This window comes from Leptodactylus fuscus, chromosome 7, assembly GCF_031893055.1.
Source record: "Leptodactylus fuscus isolate aLepFus1 chromosome 7, aLepFus1.hap2, whole genome shotgun sequence".
Classification (NCBI taxonomy): Eukaryota; Metazoa; Chordata; class Amphibia; order Anura; family Leptodactylidae; genus Leptodactylus; species Leptodactylus fuscus.
The window spans coordinates 119,510,550-119,530,261 of record NC_134271.1 but is presented as its reverse complement, the minus strand read 5'-3'; the positions used below and the strand labels follow the sequence as shown (position 1 = coordinate 119,530,261).

Genomic DNA, 19,712 nt, shown 5'->3' with positions numbered 1-19,712 from the left:
GGATGGGGGCTGGAAGCAATGACTTGCCCTTTTGATGTTGGGAACAGGAAGTGGTCCAGAGACGAGGAACTGGATGAGGATGGATCCCATCTGGTGTTGGACTTGGGCCTGCACTAATACGGTGGAGCTAGCACCTGACCTGTCCTTTCCTGGACTGTGGCCACTGCCGCTCCAAACATTGATCTGGTAGCCGTGAAAGCCAAGTATTGTGCCAGCCTATCACTGCTTCTCCCTTGTTAGTGGTGTTATGTACCTTTCAACACACTGACATCCAAGGAAAGGTTCACATTCTCTGACATACGGTAATATAAATCAGGGAAAGCTTTCCTACAGAGAGAATAATGGCTGGGTATCTTCCATTGAGAGTGAGTACAAGTTCAGGAAAGGGATACGCAGATACTGGAATACTTGGTGCACTTATTTTGCTGTGCAAACTGAGAGGCTTGGTGTTTCAACCACTGTGCTGTACTGCATAGGAGCACTGGTAACACTAAGAGACCCCCAAACTAATGTCTACACTTATCTATAATCCCTGCCTATGTACAGTCCAAAGACCCAGAATTCCATGAAGTATCTACGTAATTTACATTGTTCCACCTGCTTGCGGCAACCAGAGGGGGAGGAGCAAGGTTTGGGTATTTTTAATGGACAAACAGGTAGATGGTTGACACGGGGTGTACACAATTGATATGTTGGTGTTGAGAGATTTTAAATTAGACATAAATAAAGTTTGATTTTACCTTCCAATAAAATCAGTGAAAACCATTATACTTCCCCCCTTGAGATTTTACCCAAGTGACCCTACCAGCACCTCTACCACCAGTACCCCATATACTGCCACTACCATGTCCACCACCACTGCCAACAATCATGTCTCTCATCATAACATCTAAAAATGCTGACTGCTTTCATCCGACTCATAAAGAAGAGGAAAACTAGGAGATATTTAAGTTTCTCAGCAGGTGCCACATGAATAGTATGGAGCAGTCTCAGTAAGAGATGAAAAAGATGGCTGACCAGTGCAGAAATCTGTGTGGTAAATTACGTGTTACAACAGAACCATTGACGCCAGGTCACACTCGCAGCAACACACCTGGATGTAATATTCTCCTGTGAGCTAAAAAAAATCTAAAATTTCTTCTTCATTCTTCGGAACCCTGCGGGCTAATGGCAGAGTCACAAAGACCAAATATAGAGTGACTGTTGCATAGGAATGGGAGCGCCGACCATCACCAGTCCCACCCACTCCAATCCACATTCAGCCTGGCTGCCGTCAAGTAGGTCCTTTCACTTTACTTTATGGGAAGTTGCGTTCAGTATTCCGTTCGGGTGGGTCTTCATGCGGACTCCCCCTATATTCTGCGGGTTGTTACGATTATGGAGATAACAAATTTATATAATTTTTTGCTAGGTTAAAAAGAAAAATTCTTGAAGTCACCGTATTCTCACACCTGTAACTTTTTACACTTAGGCACGCAGTAAAAGGCATCTTTTATTCAGGTAAAATGTTATTTTTATTGATATCTTGTTGGGGAATTTCTGATTTTTTGATAACTTTTTACTAAAAAATTTTTTAGAAAGGTGAAGTGGCAAAAATTTATGTTTGGCAATTTTTATTTTTTTTAATTTTTTCCTCACTATGGCATTCACCGTATGGGAGAACATGTTTCTACACTTATTGTAGTTCTGGGGATGCAGAATTTCTTTATATTTGGTTTTATTTTTATTTGAGATCTAGGCAAAAGGGTTCATACGAATTTGACATTTTTTCGATAATATTTTTTCTTTTTTAAATTACTGTTTTATTATTAGATCGCTTGTCAAATAGCCGGCAATACAACTATTGATCTATTGGAGACAGTCCTGGTCGCACGTCAATTGTCCTACAACTAGAAAGGTTTGGGGATTGCGGGGGCACATTTAGAGGATCAGGGCCCATAAAAAGTTAAAATGACCATGATCACTTGTATTGCAGGCATTAGTTCAGCTTTTCCGTTGTATGGAACAGCGATATGATAAGAAATGACATTTACCGAGTTGAGATACCAGCGGGTTATGTCTCGCCGGGCTGCCGGGCCAATGTCATTTTAGCCGATGGGTTGGTTCCTTTCCAAGCTGCTTGGACAAATACCACAAATTTCAGTCTTTCTAAAACCAAATCTTTGGTACCTTTGTCCAGAACCAGTTTGTTCATCTCTAAGGCTAGAGCCACACGGTAACAAAAAGTTGCACAAATTTCATACAATGCAATGTCACACAATGCGGTTTTGCTGCGAGGTTCATGCGTCTGCAATTGGTTGTTTTCTTAAAAAAATACTTCACAATTTGCAGTTAACTGTATACACCTGCACAAGTACACAAAAAATCTGGACAGCATAAAAATTACAGCAAAGATTGTAAAGACAAAGATTGTAATAGTGAGCGACTCGCTGTCGTGTGCAACATAATCGCAGTCTATGGGAGCCGTGTCGCCTGCAACACTGACATGCAACAAAAACCAAACAAGATTCCATTGCAGTAGCAGCATGTTACATGCATCGCCATAGAAATTAAGGATTAAGTCACACAAAATATTCAAAAAGGGAAGAAAAAACACAGAGAAGAAAGCAGCAAAAACACAATGAAAAATAAAAACGCATGTTTTCTTGGTAGAGTTTTTTTTAGCTGCAGTTCACTACATAGGGCCTTAGCCTAGAAATGTTTTAGTAAGAAGAACAGAACTCATCGGCTATGGAGTCCTGAAGCTTTTCATTGTAGTTTTTTTCTGTGCAATTCCTTTATGCCCCCACCCCACCCATGTGTAGCGTTCTCAGTGCTGCCTGACTACACCTGTCCTTCAGGTGTGCAGCTTCTTAGCCATTGGCTTCTGCCCTCACAGTAGAGTATATCAGCCCTTGGGCTTGTGAGCGTGATATACCCAGGGCAGGTTACAGGTATGTTACGGTGGTGGGGGCAAAAGGTATACAGATGTAACAGAGACAAAGACCTGAATGTCCTTAGTGCAAGCCATAGTGATAACATCTGCAGTGTTACATGGGATTGAACAAAAGCACCCATTCTGTTCCATATTAGGCACAGCTCTATATGTATCTTTTTGGGGTTTGCTTTCTGTTCTCCTTGTAGATAGAATGTAGTTTATGTAGTGGTCAGTTGAACCTACTGTAATTGGAAGGATGCAGTATATGTGATATGTTTGTCTGATTTATACAGTTGGGTGTGTGGGGTTGAGCCAAAACTGAGTGGCTAGAAAAGGAATGGAAAATCTATAGAAAGTTCTTAAACTTCTCCCTTCTGCTCAATCCACTCCTGGCTTTGGCTCAAACCTGCAACAACAGTGCGCCTCCACAATGTGTCATCTTGAATGAAGTTGGTACAACAGGCAGCTCTACCACAGACAAGCCTTTTGGGGGTTACTATACAGTGTACAGGGCAGGAAGCTGTGGACTCTGTACCCTAAGAAACTGCCTCATGACTGGCAGAATCATTGAAGATTGCCTTTAGAATTCCTCTGCTCTTATGGAGGAGTTCTGCTTTATTCTTCACCTGCACTATAACCTTATTTCACCTATATAAGAGCTAACACTTGTCCTGTCCGCCTCTCTCCACAGCCATGGGTTGGGTACCTGGCCTGCAGTTCTGGGCCTTTCTGGCCTTCCTTTGTGGTGAGTACAAAGACTTATTCTATAGCCATAGTATTAGAAGCCCTGCTTGGCCCATTAAAAATTCTTAATTAATACTTAATTCTAGAGCAGCACGTGGCCAGAGAATGCGTGGCTTTTTCTCTTCACCCTATATTTTGGCATGTTGGTGGGACTTCCTGAGCCTACAGCCATGACTCTATAAGATCTGATGTCTATGTTCCTTATGGTAATGCTAGACCTTGGTGTGCCCATGCTTCCCCCTCCCCTTCTGACCTCCAGATCCTTATGGGTTATTTCTCCAATTAAGCCTGGTAAGGAGTTGCGATGGATTATTTCCTGTAATGTTTTCTGCTCTTCTTACAGGAATCTGTTCAGCTGGTCCACTGGGCAAGGAGTTTGTTACTGTCTTTATGCAGAACTATCAGTTAAGCTACAGCAATGAATCCCGACTCTTCATCACTGGGTACAATCCTTCCACCACTGTTTCAATATGGATGAACAAGTCCAGCTTCAGACAGGCCTTGATGCTCAGTGAGACGTCAACGCTTATTGTCCGTATTCCTCCATATGCAGAGTTGCCTGAGTCTGATAAGTCATACAACGTGTTTGTCATTGAAGCTGATAAGCCCATCTCGGTTCTTTCCCTAAACTACAAGTCATTTAGTGCTGATACTAGCATTGTGTATCCCATTGAAGACCTTGGTACAGACTACTACGTGGTGACTCCTTTAGATGGCCCTGATGATGCATTTAAAGAGTTCTCTGTGGTCAGTTCTAAAGAACCTACCAATGTTGACATCTTCTTGACTGGAGAAGTTTCCTACCAGAAAAGGACCTATGCAGCTGGGAGCAAGCTCGCTGTCCTTCTTGAACCATACAGTGCTCTTCAACTCCTCAGTACAGAGAACTTGACTGGTACTCGTGTAGTATCTCAGAAACCAGTGGCAGTATTGAGTGGTCACACATGTACGTGGAAGAACACCAAGTGTAACCACGTCTATGAGCAGCTATTACCTGTCCCCAGCTGGGGCACCAGTTTCATCATTCCTCCAATACCATTGCAGCGTAAATCTGATATTGTATTTGTTGTGGCTGCCAAGAACACAAAAATCGACTATCAATTTGATACCCAGAAGTCAAGCCAGAACTTAAATGCAGGTCAAGCAATTCAGCTGGAAGTCCCAGTAAGAACTCCCCTCTATCTCAATGCTAGCACTGGAATCCAAGTAATCTACTACTGTACTGGTTGGCAAGACAGCAAGTCTTTTACACAGTATGACCCTATTCTCATGACTATTCCTCCGGTGAGCAGCTACTGTTCCTCTTACTACATCATAGGTCAACAAGGATTTGAAAACTATGGCACTATAGTAGCCAAGAAGACAGACTTCTCAAGAGTCACCCAGAATAAAAATCCAGTTGCCAACTTGACATGGAATGACATTCCAGGAACGGATTATTCCTGGGCAATGCAGAGATTTGGGATAGAATTTGGTTTCCAACTTGTGGAGAATCCAGCCTCACCTTTCATGTTGTTGTCCTATGGCTTTGTGAAACAGAACAGCTACGGATCCCCAGCCATATGTGTGAATGGTGAGATGCTCAGTTGTTTCCTGGGGGAGGCGCTACCTTGACCACTTCATTTCCAAGGTAATAATTTTATTCTGTTGTTCAGTCTCCTCAGGTCCATCTTGTAACACAGTGAAATGCAGGGCTAAAGAGAAATGCCAGCTGTCTAACGGGAAGCCAATCTGCATTCCAGACTCTCTAGCTTACTGCCATGCAGTTGGTGATCCTCACTACCGTACCTTTGATGGCCGCTTTTATGACTTCCAAGGAACTTGCACATACACAGTTGCTAAGACCTGTGGCAAGGATAGTAGCCTCCCAGTTTTCAACATTGAAGCAAAGAATGAAAATCGGGGAAGTACTCGTGTGTCATATGTCAGTCATGTCACTGTCCAAATTTCTGAATACTCTATATCCCTAGTGAGAAATGAGTATGGATTTGTGAGGGTAAGTTCTTAGTGTCAATATAGCTATATCTTTATGAATGAACACAGTATATACAATAACCCACCTTCACTTTCCAATTCTTTAGGTCAACAACCAACGTCAACGTCTCCCTATGAATCTGAATGATGGTCAAGTCCGCTTGTATCAATCTGGTGGCTCTGTCTTAATTGAAACAGACTTTACCTTAAAGGTTTACTATGACTGGAACTCCATCCTAAAAGTATCCATCTCCAGTAGCTTCTTCAATAGTGTTTGTGGTTTGTGTGGAAACTATAATGGAAACCCTTCAGATGACCTCATGACTCCAGCTGGTACTCAAGCTCCTAACTTACCTGACTTTGGCAGAAGTTGGCAAGTTGAAGATGGGGACAGGTTCTGCTGGCACAATTGTAATGGGGAATGCAAAGCATGTCCTCTTGACAGTCAACAAACCTACTCGAGTGAAGAAAGCTGTGGTTTGATCTCAAAGCTCCTACATGGTCCGTTCAGTCAGTGTCACACTGTGATAGATCCCAAGCCGTACCTGGATAACTGCGTATATGATGTGTGTATGAATGGTGGCTCCAAGCAGATCCTGTGCCAGAGCATAAAAACCTATTCTGATGCCTGCCAAAGAAGCAATGTATCAATTTCAGAATGGCGGCTGCTTTCTGGGTGCCGTAAGTTGAAACTTCAATATATTTAATTCTTTCTTAGACTATTGAATAGATTCCAAAAATGGGTTTCCATTTTGATGAAAGGCCATTGTCGTCATGGGTGCAACCCTCAGGTTTTGTTTTGGGGCCAAACCATTTTAGTACACATAACTCCTTAAATTGGCTTGAAACATGGTGTAGAACAGTCTCAGGGCTCCTAGAAACTTGGTGCTCCTGTGGGGCAATGACAGGAGAATCTCTAGTGCTATTAAATAGTGGAATCTTCTGTGATAGTGGGACCAGTGATAATACCTGAACTAAGACGGCTGCTGTGAATAGATCAACCACGACAAAGACAAATCCCAAAGTGTTTGGTTGCATTAGAATCCAGGTGGTTATGACCCAATTCCCCCATTTCTATTGTCTGGTGTTGATATTCCAAAACGGCAGCAGCCTTGTTGATGGAACAGCTTTAGCAGAGATAAGGCCACCCCACTTGCCCTTGGGTTACATGTAGTGGTGATATTATTGAAAGAGAAGTACTCCTGTCTATGGGCTCTGGCCAGTGTTCACACTTCAGAAATAGTTTGCACATGGGTTGTCACTAACCACCAACTTTTCAACCAACTTCATTTTAGGTTTTGGTCATTGTAATAATTCTAACAATGTTTGTATTAATCTGGAGAAAATGTTTCCTCAGCAATGCAGTGTCCTGTGAACAGCGAGTACAAGCTATGTGCCCAAGCATGCCCAGCCACCTGCAATGATGATGCGACACCTTCCATATGCTCTGAATCCTGTGTGGAGTCATGTCAGTGTCGGGCTGGCTATGTCCTTGATGAAGGAAAATGCATCCCCAAGTCTGCCTGTGGATGTGTCTACCAAGGCAAATTATATTCTCCCAACGAAGTCTTCTGGGGTGATAATAAATGTGAGAAGCAATGTGTCTGCAATCCTTCCACCAAGAAAGTGGAGTGCAAAATGGCCAGGTGTAAATCTTCTGAGCAATGCTCTGTTGTAAATGGAATCCAGAATTGTTACGCTGTATCTAATGGCACCTGCTCAGCATCAGGAGATCCCCACTACATCACCTTTGATGGCTTGAGATATGACTTCCAGGGCACCTGTATCTACCAGTATGCGGGACTTTGCAAAAAGTCAGATGACTTGGTGGACTTCCAGGTCAATGTGCAAAATGAAAATCGAGGCAGTAAAGTTGTGTCCTATGTTTCAGCAGTCCAAGTCAAGCTCTGGAGCTTTGATATTGTTGTGGACAGGAAATATAAGGACAAGGTTTTGGTAAGTCGTCTTTGTCAAGATTCCAAAATGGACTTGTTTAGTATATTGTGATTGGTGAGTCTTTACTAATATTGTGTAATGGTCTTCTCTTTCCAGCTTAATGGAGTCCTAACAAACCTTCCTCTTTTTGAGACTGGCAAACTTACAATCTACAAACAAGGGTATCTTGCTGTGATCCAGACAAGCTTTGGGCTACGTGTTGCCTACAACTGGGACAGTCAGATTGCTGTCACCCTTCCAAGCAGCTATGCTGGAGCGGTCTGTGGTCTTTGTGGTAACTTTGATAATGACAAGAGTAATGACTTCCTCATGAGAAACGACCAGTTGGCCACAAAACCAAGCCTCTTTGGAAACAGCTGGAAGGTGCAAGACGTATCCGGCTGTCATGAAGACGATGACAAGGGAGTCTGCTCAAAGTTGGCAGAGCTGGAACTCCGCCACTTGACCGACAAAGGATGTGGAATTATTAAAGATGGGAATGGTCCTTTCCGTGAATGCCATGCCAAGATGAATCCAGAAGGGCACTTCAAGAGCTGTGTATATGATGCTTGCTTCTATGAAGGTAGACAGGATGTTCTGTGCAAGATTATAGCTAGCTATGCCACCTTATGTCAGGAGGCTGGAGTTGCCATCTATCCATGGAGAAGCTCAAAATTCTGCAGTAAGTAGTTAACTGAGACTAATCCTGGAACTAGCCTTGGATGTTGGAGATGTTTCCTATAGTTCTTGTATTTGTAGTAGAATTTATAACCTTCCTGATCTCTTCCACTCTAGGTCCAATATGTCCAAAGAATAGCCACTATGAAGTATGTTCCTCAGGCTGTGCTCCAACGTGCCTTTCACTCTCCCCTCCATTGGGATGTAAACCCGGGTGCTCTGAGGGATGTGACTGTAACGATGGCTTCATCCTGAGTGGTGGAGGATGTGTTCCTATCTCTCAATGTGGCTGCAAATACAACGCTAGATACTACAAAAGCGGGGAAGTATTTTACCCCAGTGGGTTATGTGACCTGAAGTGTGTATGTACAGCCAGTGGGGTTGTGGAATGTAAAGCTTTCAGCTGTGGACCCAATGAGGAGTGCAGAGTAACCGATGGAATCCAGAAATGCCAACCGGTTGGTTCTGCAAACTGCTCTGCTGCAGGTGATCCTCACTACATGTCATTCGATGGTGTGGCCTTTGACTTTCAAGGCACCTGCACTTACACTCTTTCTAAAACCATCACAAAGAAAGACAACTTGGTACCTTTTGCCATCAATGTTACAAATGAGAAGTGGGGCAATGGAAAGGTTTCAGTCACAAAACGGGTCTCCTTTGACGTGTATGGATACAGCCTTGTCCTTCAGTATGAAGTTGGAGGTAAAATCTTGGTAAGTGATCATTTGTGATATTAGCTAAGGTGATGGGTCATGTGTGCAGGCCAAACGTATAGATGGTTACTTTTGCAGGAATTCTGTCCCTTGAAGGGAATCTTGGCATGTTACCTGTATTCTGTGGGTCAGTACAATCATGGCAATACCAAATTTATATAGTATGTATAATGTTTTGCTACTATTTAAAAGCTTGCAAAATAGAAAAACCTTTTTACACCTGTGACTTAGATTTGTGTATGGAGCTGGGTATGGCATCTTTTTATATGGGACAAGCAGTGCCGCACCTCCCATGAGGCGACCTGAAGCGGCCGCTTCAGGCGGCGCTATGTCAGGGCCCCAGGGAGGGCGGCATTTTTGATTACCTAAGCCAGTCCAGGACAAGCTGTCCTGGACTGGCTTAGCACCGAGCGGTGGATTGGGGAGGCCGCTGAAGCAGCGCTGCTCCAGCAGCCTCCCCTCACGCTCAGGCAGAGAGCAGGTCCTCTCCCTGCCTGCGAACGCTGCTAAGCCCCGCCCCTTTTGCTTCACCTCGCCCCCTTCATGCTCCACCCCGCCCCCTCCTCCGGGGGGGGTTAGCTTTCTGTAGTTCGCCTCGGGCGGCGAAAGGGGCAGGTTCACCCCTGGGGACAAGATGGCATTTTTATTGCTACCATCGTGGTGGTGGTGGTGGTGGTGGGGGACGACTTCTGATGGCTTGATCTTTTTAGATCCCATTGTTTCAATTACATGCTGCCATAGAACTGATGGAATGACAAGCCTTAGCCTTCAATATGATCCAACTGTCATAGCAACCGATCACTGTTCTCCAACGACATTTTAGAGGGTGGCAATGGGTTAAAGATGTCTGTGCCCACTGCGCATTTTGGATGCCGTGGCTGCATTTAACCATGGCATCTGAAGTGTTAGCAGCAGCTGTCGGATGCTGGCTGTATTATATGCTGGCTGTATCCCCCCCCCCCTTAAAGCTTAGCCTTGATCTGTATGCTACTCTGGTGTGAATAGATTTCTTGTTTCTCATATACTTATGTTCCATTTTCCCCACACAGGTTAATGGCGTGTACTTTAACCTTCCCATATATTTGGAAGATGGAAGGATCCGTATCTATCAGCATGGAATAAGAGTCCTTATCGATACAGACTTTGGTGTTCGGGTCAATTACGATCTTGTCTACCATGTTATAGTCACAGTTCCTGGTAACTATAAGGAGCAGTTGGGTGGCCTGTGTGGTAATTACAATAGTGACAGAAGAGATGACTTCCAGCTACCTGACAGGACAGTGACCACAGATGTCACTAGGTTTGGAGCCTCCTGGAAGGTCCAGATTCCCGGCGTTGCTTGTGATGATGGTTGTGGTGGCAGCGGAAACGTTTGTCCGACATGTGATCAAAAGAAGCAAGAAATCTTCCAGACCGCAGGCTATTGTGGATTCTTGAAGAAACCTGGTGGTCCACTCAGTTCCTGCTATGCAACAATTGACCCTGATCCCTACTTCAACAACTGCATCTATGACTTGTGTGCTGGTGCCGGTGATGGAAGCATTCTGTGCCAAAGCATTCATAGCTACGTGGCTGCTTGCCAGGCAGCTGGGGTCACTGTCCAACCATGGAGGACTGATGCCTTCTGCCGTAAGTCTAGTTGTAGTAGTATTAATGCTGTTACCCGTTGCATATCCACTGAAGCACAAAATTAAGCCGATTAAATCCAACTTGCCTGGCCTTGTAAAAGGGTGATTCAAACCTGTAGAACAAACCAAAGGCTTTCCATCAGCAGTTATTGTGCAAGAAGTGACTGTCCAACTGATAAACCTCTATGCTCATGGATGTTCCTTCTTTCTAGTCTCAATAACTTCCTTCTTGGAGTAGCAGTTTGTACTTCTGAGCTGCTTGTTCCAACTGTAACTTGAAATTAGAATCCACCATTCTGGCATGTCTCACCTCTTGCATGTCTGTATATTTTATTGCTGATGCATATGGGCTATTGCCCAAGAATCACAGTAGTCCACTACCTAGGTCACTTGATTGCATGCTCTACAATCTGTCTATGCTTGAAAAAAGCACTTGCTAAAGTAGAAATTCCTCCATAACTGCCTGCACTGCCATGAGATCCCAAAATACAAGTCCTACTGAGACTTCTACAGTAATTTCACTGGCGCCTAGGAACAAAGGACTGCCAAATAGAAGACCTAGGTGAATGCCAATTTGCATTGCTATACAGTAACTTTAAAATGTTTTTCTTCTCCCCTATAATTAGCCTTGAAATGTCCAGCCAACAGCCAATACAAAGTGTGTGCTGATGTCTGCTCTGTCATATGCGCTGGTATCACCGATCCTGCCAAGTGTCCTGAAACTTGTTCCGAGGGCTGTGAGTGCAACGATGGCTTCTTCTTTGATGGAACTGGCTGTGTGTCCATGAGTCAGTGCGGCTGCTTTGAAGATGGAAGATACTACCCGGTAGGTGGGATAACTTGGGTGACACTACTAAATCCTCTCCAACACTCCACTAGAACTTCTTCTGTTCTTTTTCAACAGCTCAATGAGAGGGTGTTATCCAGTGACTGTAAACAAGCTTGTACCTGTAGCCCAATGGGTGGTCTTATCTGTGAGGACACCGGGTGTGCGGCGGACGAGACTTGCCAGATTAAAGATGGCGTGGTGGCTTGTATTAACAAAGGTAATATTTATGGATTGGCTAACAACTTTGCTCTTATGCTTTTGCTTCAGCTTGCATCCCTACCTTTACTGTAATGGCTGTCTCTGGTGCTTTTTGGAGCATGCGCGCCTTCCCCCCCCCCCCCCCCTTCCCAATTCCAACATTTTAGAATTCATTTTCTTTGGAATCTTGTCTACTAGAACATAGAAATGACTAGTTCTGTATATATCCAGTGATGTTTCATCCAAGTCTCTTCTAAACCTTTCCTTATCCAATTACAGATCCATGCAAGTCTGTGAAATGTAGGATCAAAGAAACTTGCAAGATAAAAGATAGAAACCCAGTCTGTGTTCCAGACTTCACACGCAACTGCTGGGGTTGGGGTGACCCCCATTATCACACTTTTGATGGATACGACTATGACTTCCAGGGAACCTGCACATATATCCTGTCTAAATATGGAGGAGGAGATGGGCTGGTACCATTTACAATTGAAGAGAAGAATGATAATCGAGGAACCCAGGCCGTATCGTACGTCAGAACTGTCACCATCTACGTATATGGATACAAGATTGCCATAATGAAGGATGAGTTTGGCAAAGTTAGGGTGAGTTTTATGTAGTGCAACAGTTGAAGGGATAATTCATCTGAATACTCATCCCATGTTGCATCCAGTATTGTGCTGCAGGGGGCAGTGTTAGCCCTGCACCACCATAATGTGTAGAAGCTGATGGAAGGACCACACTGAACAAGCAGGCTTGGTTTAATGTTCTAGCTCTGAATCCTGCAGAGGAGTGAAAGCTTTGCAGTATAATTATTATTATTTATTTTTTCTTATGGTAGAGTTGGAAGGGACCTCAAGGGCCATCGGGTCCAACCCCCTGCGAGTGCAGGTTTTCCTAAATCATCCCAGCTATATGTTTATCCAGATTCCGCTTGAAGATTTCCATTGATGGAGCGCCCACCACCTCCCGTGGCAGCCTATTCCACTCTCACTACCCTCACTGTCAGAATGTTTTTCTAATGTAGCCTGTAATTTATATCTTCTAAACCTTCTTTCCCAATTCACACCCAAACAGGTCAATGATGTAATTACCAATCTACCAGTTACATTGTTAAATGGGAAGATCTGGGCCAGGATCAGTGGTGCTAATGCAGTGGTACAGACAGACTTTGGCCTTCAGGTGACCTATGAATATAAATGGCACGTGGTGATCACACTCTCCAGCAGCTACTATGGCCTTACACAAGGTATTTGTGGAAACTTCAACCAAAATATCAACGATGAGCGGATAACTGCAGACAATACATTGCTTCCCTCCATTCTAGAATGGGTCAAGAGTTGGAAGGTCAAGGATGGAGATCCCTTTTGCTTTGACTATTGTCCTGGACTGAAATGTCCAACTTGTGATGATGCTAAGAAGAACCTGTATGGAGATGACAAGAGATGTGGGCTTATTAGCAAAGTTGGAAATGGGCCATTCCAAGAGTGTCATCCTAAAATTAACCCAGACAACTTCTTTGCTAGTTGCTTGTACGATGTCTGCATTAATGGTGGTGCAAAGCAGTTCCTGTGTCAAGCCCTGACTGCCTATGCCAACACCTGCAGGAAACAAGGAGCTCAAATATATGATTGGAGAACACCATCAGGATGTGGTAAGTGAGAATAATATATGAAAGCAAAGATGGCTGCCATTATATATGCTGTGAGAGGGGAGGAGGAGCACAAGTGTAATGAGAAGGTGGTAACACTGTAGTTCATATTTATGTCATGAAAGAATACATACCATGAGACTTGGGAGGAGCAGATATGAAACGGGGTTCAACTTTAGATTAAAGGGATCCTATAATTTAGAAGGTTTTTGGTCCCTTATCGGAATAGCCTTAAAGGCTATTCTCCTACCTACGTTTTCTCTGGGCTGCTGTTCGGTAGAAATACTGGTTTCATACCAGTATGCAAGTGAGTTCTCTTGCAGCACTGGGGGTGTCCCCAATGCTGCAAGAACGCTTTCCAGCGACGCCTCCATCTTCAGAAACATCCCCCTTTCTTGTGTCTTCCGGAATAGGCAGTGAAACTTGTAGGCCTGGGCAGAGCCGACTGCACATGCCCACAAGAAAGTGGACATTTACACAGTAAGCGGCCATTTTTCTTGTGGCTGCAGGCGTGCGCAGTCACCTCTGCCCAGGCCCACGGCCTACAAATTTCACCACCTACGCTGGAAGAAGACCCGAGGAGGTTCCTGAAGATGGTGCTGGAGAGTTCTCTCGCAGCATTGGGGACACCCCTAGTGCTGCAAGAGAACTCATTTGCATACCGGTATAAAACCAGTATGTCTACCGAACAGCAGCCTGGGGAAAACAACGAAAGGTAGAATGGCCTTTAGGCTATTCCACCATGGTACGCAGGAAAAAATACCTTCTAAATGATAGGATCCCTTTAAGACTACATGCTGTGGGATTAGGGCAGGGGTGAGACGCAGCTGTCTATTGAAGTGACAGAATGAGTGAAGAGAATTGAACATGACAACATTAAATGAATTTTATGCAGTGGCAGGAGAATGTAGATTTGCCTAAAATTAGCAATTTCTTAGTAGCAAGTGACACTTTGCAGTGACTTGACTTTTTTGAAGGTGGGCATGCCATCCCCCTTAATCAGCAAGACTTGTCACTTATGCCATAAAGCTGGCATAAGGGATGTGCCCAACCTGACAAAGCAGACACACTCACACTCTGCACAGTAGAGAAATCTGAGAAAGTTTGCCATAGCTCTTGTTTTGTTCTTTTCCAGTCTTGCCATGTCCAATGAACAGTCATTATGAATTCTGTGGAAACGCCTGCCCGGCTACCTGTACTGATCGCACTGCTCCATCGCAGTGCACTGAGGCTTGTGTGGAGACCTGCCAGTGTAATGATGGCTTTGTCCTCAGTGGTGACAAATGTGTTCCCGTATCGGGTTGTGGCTGCACTTACAATGGTGCCTACTACCAAGCTAACCACGAATTCTGGGAAGATGACAACTGCCGTAGAATCTGTAAATGTGATCCAAATGTTGGCCTGGTGGTCTGCAAGGATGGCGGCTGTAAAGACGGTGAAAGGTGCTTGGTGTCTAATGGAGTGAGAAGTTGTCAACCCGTCAGCTTTGTCACATGCATAGGTTCTGGAGATCCCCACTACACAACTTTTGACGGCAAAAGATATGATTTTATGGGTACTTGCATATACCAACTTGTTGGCGTGACCTCCACCAACCCATCGGTGCCTCATTTTAAGGTGACCGTCCAAAATAACAACCGTGGTGGCAACAAAGCCGTTTCTTACACTAAAGTGGTTACCCTGGAAGCTTACGACTTGGTTTTGACGCTTAGCATGGACTACACTCGTTGTATATTGGTAGGTATGGGGTCAATGATCAGAATTTTTCAAGGTCTGTTGAAATCTAATATGGCTGTAGGTTGGACTTATTGCATGTTCTGTTCTCAATGCTTCATCCTGACGGGACCTGTACCAAGGGACCCTTTCAGTTGTGACGAGCTTCAAACGAGACAGAATACTCTTGCATCGAGGTGTAGTAGGTACTGGATAGACATTTAACCTTCATTTGTGATTTCTGGGTACATGCCCCGTCTCCCTTGACTGATACAATATGCATGCAATGTCGCCCTCTTTCCAACCCTCTACCATGTTGAATAACCTCTCCACTCTCCTGTGATGGGCAGCTCTGAGGTTTTGTTGGACTGATCCACACTCTTGCACACTGTCCTGACACTACCTCCAATTTGAGATGCGGTCAATGATCAATTTTCTGTACCTGTTTCTCATAAATGCTCTGGATCAAAAATGCCCTGGAAAAGCCTAGTTATATAGGCAATGGTTAAGATGAACAGAATTCTGACTTTGGTTTTGTTTTAGGTCAATGGAGTGGTTACTTCTCTTCCATTCTATTACCAAATGAATAAAGTTGTAGCCTATATGAGTGGCAGCCAAGGGATCATAAAGACAGATTTTGATGTCACCGTGACATATGACTGGTACAGCTACGTGGCAGTAACCATATCCAGCAACTATGTGAATTCTGTTGGTGGTTTGTGTGGCAATTATAACAAGAATCCCAATGATGACTTTAATATGAAGGATGGCAACACAGCTACAAATGCTGTTCAATTTGGTAACAGCTGGAAAGTGGGTGATGTTCCTGGCTGTTCTCCAGGGTGTCCTGGAAGCTGTCCTGTATGTTCAGAAGTCCAAAAAGAACAGTACAAGACTGAGAAATACTGTGGACTGATGAATAAGCCCAGTGGGCCATTCAGTAAGTGTTACTCAGTTGTGGACCCAACCCCATTCATTAATGATTGTGTTTTCGATGCTTGTCAATACAAGGGACACCCATCATCCTTCTGTAATGCCATTGGTCTCTATGTGGCATCTTGCCAGGCAGCTGGCGTCCGGTTACAAGAATGGAGATCCCCATCATTCTGCAGTAAGTGATTCTCATGATTTGTTGTTGCTATTTGTGTCCTAAACGTCGTCTGTTTCCAGCACACTGTCCTTGGCAGTGATACTGTCCTCTATTGAATTTCCTTCTAGGCCTATCGTGCCCACTGAACAGTCACTATGAATTGTGTGGAAACTCCTGTCCGATCACTTGCTATGGGTTGTCCTCTCCAGCTGGATGTGACTCTCCCTGTAAGGAAGCTTGCTACTGTGATGATGGATACATTCTGAGCGGACACAAATGTGTTGCCATTGTCAACTGTGGCTGTGTGTATCAAGAGCAATATTATCATAAGAATGAAACCTTCTATCCTAATGGTCAGTGCCGTGAGAAATGCCAGTGTGGTGCTGATGGCATTGTCAGGTGTAAATCCATAGCCTGTGGGCCTGAAGAGGAATGCAAATTGGTAAATGGAGTCTGGGGATGTCGAGCAAAAGAATCTGGCAGGTGCGAGGCTTCTGGAGATCCACACTACATCTCTTTTGACGGTCTCCGATTTGACTTCCAAGGTACTTGCACGTACATCTTGTCCAAGGTTCTTGAAGATGATGCTGATCTGGTGATGTTCTCTATTGCTGTTGAGCATGAAGGCTATGGAAATGGTAAAGTTGCTGTGACGAGGCTCGTGGTGGTGTCTGTATATGGTTACACAATAGCCATTGAAAGGAACATGAGATCAAAAGTCAAGGTCAGTATTTCCAAAGAGTCTGTGCCTTCATGGTGTAATCCTGCAGCTTCATCTTTATTGTGTTTTGTGTCTTAGGTTGACGGAGAGCTCACCAATCTTCCACTGGTACTAGATGATGACCGTATCCTAATAAATCAAGAAGGAGGGAATGTGGTCTTGCAGACAGACTTTGGTCTGAAGATTCTTTATGATACCATTTACCATGTGATCCTTACTGTTCCAAGTACTTACCGTGGGAAACTGGGTGGCCTCTGTGGCAACTTTAATGGTGACAAAATTGATGACTTCCGGCTTCCCAGCAAAGAAGTAGTGAAGAATGTCAATGAGTTTGGGGTGTCCTGGAAGGTTACTGTTGCTGGAGCTAAGTGCAGTGATGGCTGTAATGAGGGAGAATGCCCGGTATGTACGGAAGCCAAGCTTCAGCCATTCAAAGCCGCATCCTCTTGTGGTCTAATGACAAATCCATCTGGGCCATTTCAAGCGTGTCATTCCAAGATCAGCCCATATGAATATTTCAACTTCTGCGTCTACGACTCCTGTGCTACTGATGGAAAGGACGACGTTCTATGCAAGAGTCTTCAGGCCTATGCAGCCGTTTGTCATGCTGTCGGGGTTACTATTGCTACTTGGAGAAGCCCAACGTTCTGTCGTAAGTAGTAACTGGCTTTTGTCCTGTTTAGTCCCTTCCCCTGTAATTAGTGGCCTAAATGACACATGTGGTGGTTTTTCCTTCCAGCGATGTCCTGCCCGGCCAACAGTCACTATGAACTTTGTACCAGATCTTGTGAACAAAGTTGCTCTGGACTCATGGCACCAATGAAATGTACAGACCAATGCTTTGAAGGCTGTGAATGTAACACTGGATATGTGCTGGATGGAGATCATTGTGTCACAGCAGACAAATGTGGATGTGCATTCAATGGCAAATACATGAGGGTGAGTCAGAATCTAAAGGAACTGCCTTATATCCTTGGATTAGACTTAGATTACCTAGGATGTTATGTGATAAAATATATAGCCTGTGGAAGGTTGTAGATTTTTGGACTTGCTCTAACCTGCACCTTATCTTCGATCTGTTATTTTTCAATGAGTTGCAAGATACAGTGGATCAGCAAAAGGATTCTCAAAATAACAAAAGGTGTCTGCATTCCCAAATGTGTACCCAGGATCACAGTTTAGACCTTCACTCTATGCTACACTGATGCTCTGGCAGACGAGCCCCCATTCTAGTAGACCTGGCATATCCATACATTACATGGACAGCCATTCATTTCAATAGTCTTCACCTCCGCAGTGGTAACAGCAGATTGCTGGGTCTGTGGCAACAAAGTCACCATTGTGGAGCTTGAGAACAAAGCCAACCTTATACTGGGTATATAGCTAAAATGTATGCAAACTCCACCCACTTGGCACTTTTGAAGGTGCCATCTTTAAATGGGTGTTTACTATAAATCCACCCCATCAGTCCCATAGATAAATATACTGGTAACTTCCATACTGATCCACTGCTCCCTTCAAACAGTTGTCTTGGAGTACTCCCTTTCATGATTGCTTGGGCTCCCTCGTGCTGGATGCCCTCTGATCTAGCCATTTTTTTTCCTACACGGATTACTATTTAAATGCCAAATCTAGAAGGAAAATATTCATTGTACAACTATTGCTTGTGCTTAAAAAAAAAAAAAAAAAAAAAAAAAAAAAAACCTTACTGGTCTCATCCAAGTTGGTGACACTTTTGATTTTTCTCAATTAGGAGGGTGAGTCCTCTTTCACAACAGACTGTACCATACAATGTAAATGCCAGGCTGGAGGTGTTACCTGTACTGCATTCACATGTGGTGACAAGGAAAACTGCCGTCTAGTCAATGGAGTCCGTGGCTGCTACAAGGTGGAAGGAGAATGCACCGTGAACTCTCTGAAGCTGATTACGTTTGATGGCCTCACAGGAGGACCTATTGGTACTGGGCCTGTAGAAGTGGCATCTCTGTGTGATGGAAAGGCCACCTCATGGTTCCGAGTTATTGCTGATCTCCAGAGCTGTGGAAAGGCAGCAGCATCAGTGGCCAGACTTCATGTGTTCCTTGATGGTTCCCTGGTGACCTTCTCTAAAGATAAGGAAATATGGGTGAGTGTCTATGCATAAAGATAGGACTGGATCAAATAAGAAAATATTCTTAGCAAACATGTAAAAACCTATATTCTTTGTGTAGGTAAACGGGCGCTTGGATCGTCTGCCTGTTGCGTCTGGAATTCTGTCGGCCAATGCTGGGGAGGAATCTGTTTTAATCCAGATTACCGCTGACTTGAATATTGAATTGACCACCAGTGGTAACCTTGTTGTCCGGGTCTCTGACAAATTGTCTGGGCTTATTTGTGGGGCTTGTGGAAACTTTAATGGTAACACTTTTGATGATCTCAAATCTCCAGGAGGAGATCTAGTCACTGACATCGTAGAGCTCATAGCATCCTGGAGAGCTCGGGATTTAACCAGTTGGTGAGTGACTTTAATGCCCATGTTTCTCTTAGGGCTTCCCTAATAAATTCACATTAGACTGTATTTGTGGACTGTTATGGAAGTGTAGCAACTACTTGATGCTCCACTAGTCAAATCCCAACTAGGGAATATGGTCATCCTATAAGAGGGACTCTCAATGATACAAATATAATCGGCCCTGGTGCCAGTATACTCAACACGGTCAGTACACTTAGTGTTTGGAATGAAGGACCTATTGCCCACCAGAGGAACTTGTTCTGGGGGCCCTTCCAACAGCTTCTTGCTAATGGCCTACAGCGCAGCTCCTGCATTGAAATCTTACATATGTGCTGCCTGCTTGGCGTTACTGACTATTTTTTCCTATAGTACTCTGCATGCCCCACTAGCTCCACACATGCTAGGCACATGTGCAAGATTATAATGGGGG

General features: G+C 44.2%; 1 protein-coding gene across 1 annotated transcript; it reads left to right on the top strand.

The window, feature by feature from the left end:
• The first annotated feature begins 12,194 nt into the window (after positions 1–12,194).
• On the top strand, positions 12,195–17,451 carry LOC142214482 (IgGFc-binding protein-like). Its single transcript, XM_075283430.1, has 6 exons — positions 12,195–12,221; positions 12,694–13,270; positions 14,403–15,004; positions 15,524–16,091; positions 16,199–16,794; positions 16,870–17,451. The coding sequence occupies exons 1-6, from the start codon at positions 12,195–12,197 to the stop codon at positions 17,449–17,451; spliced, it is 2,952 nt and encodes a 983-aa protein (XP_075139531.1).
• The last annotated feature ends 2,261 nt before the right edge of the window (positions 17,452–19,712 follow it).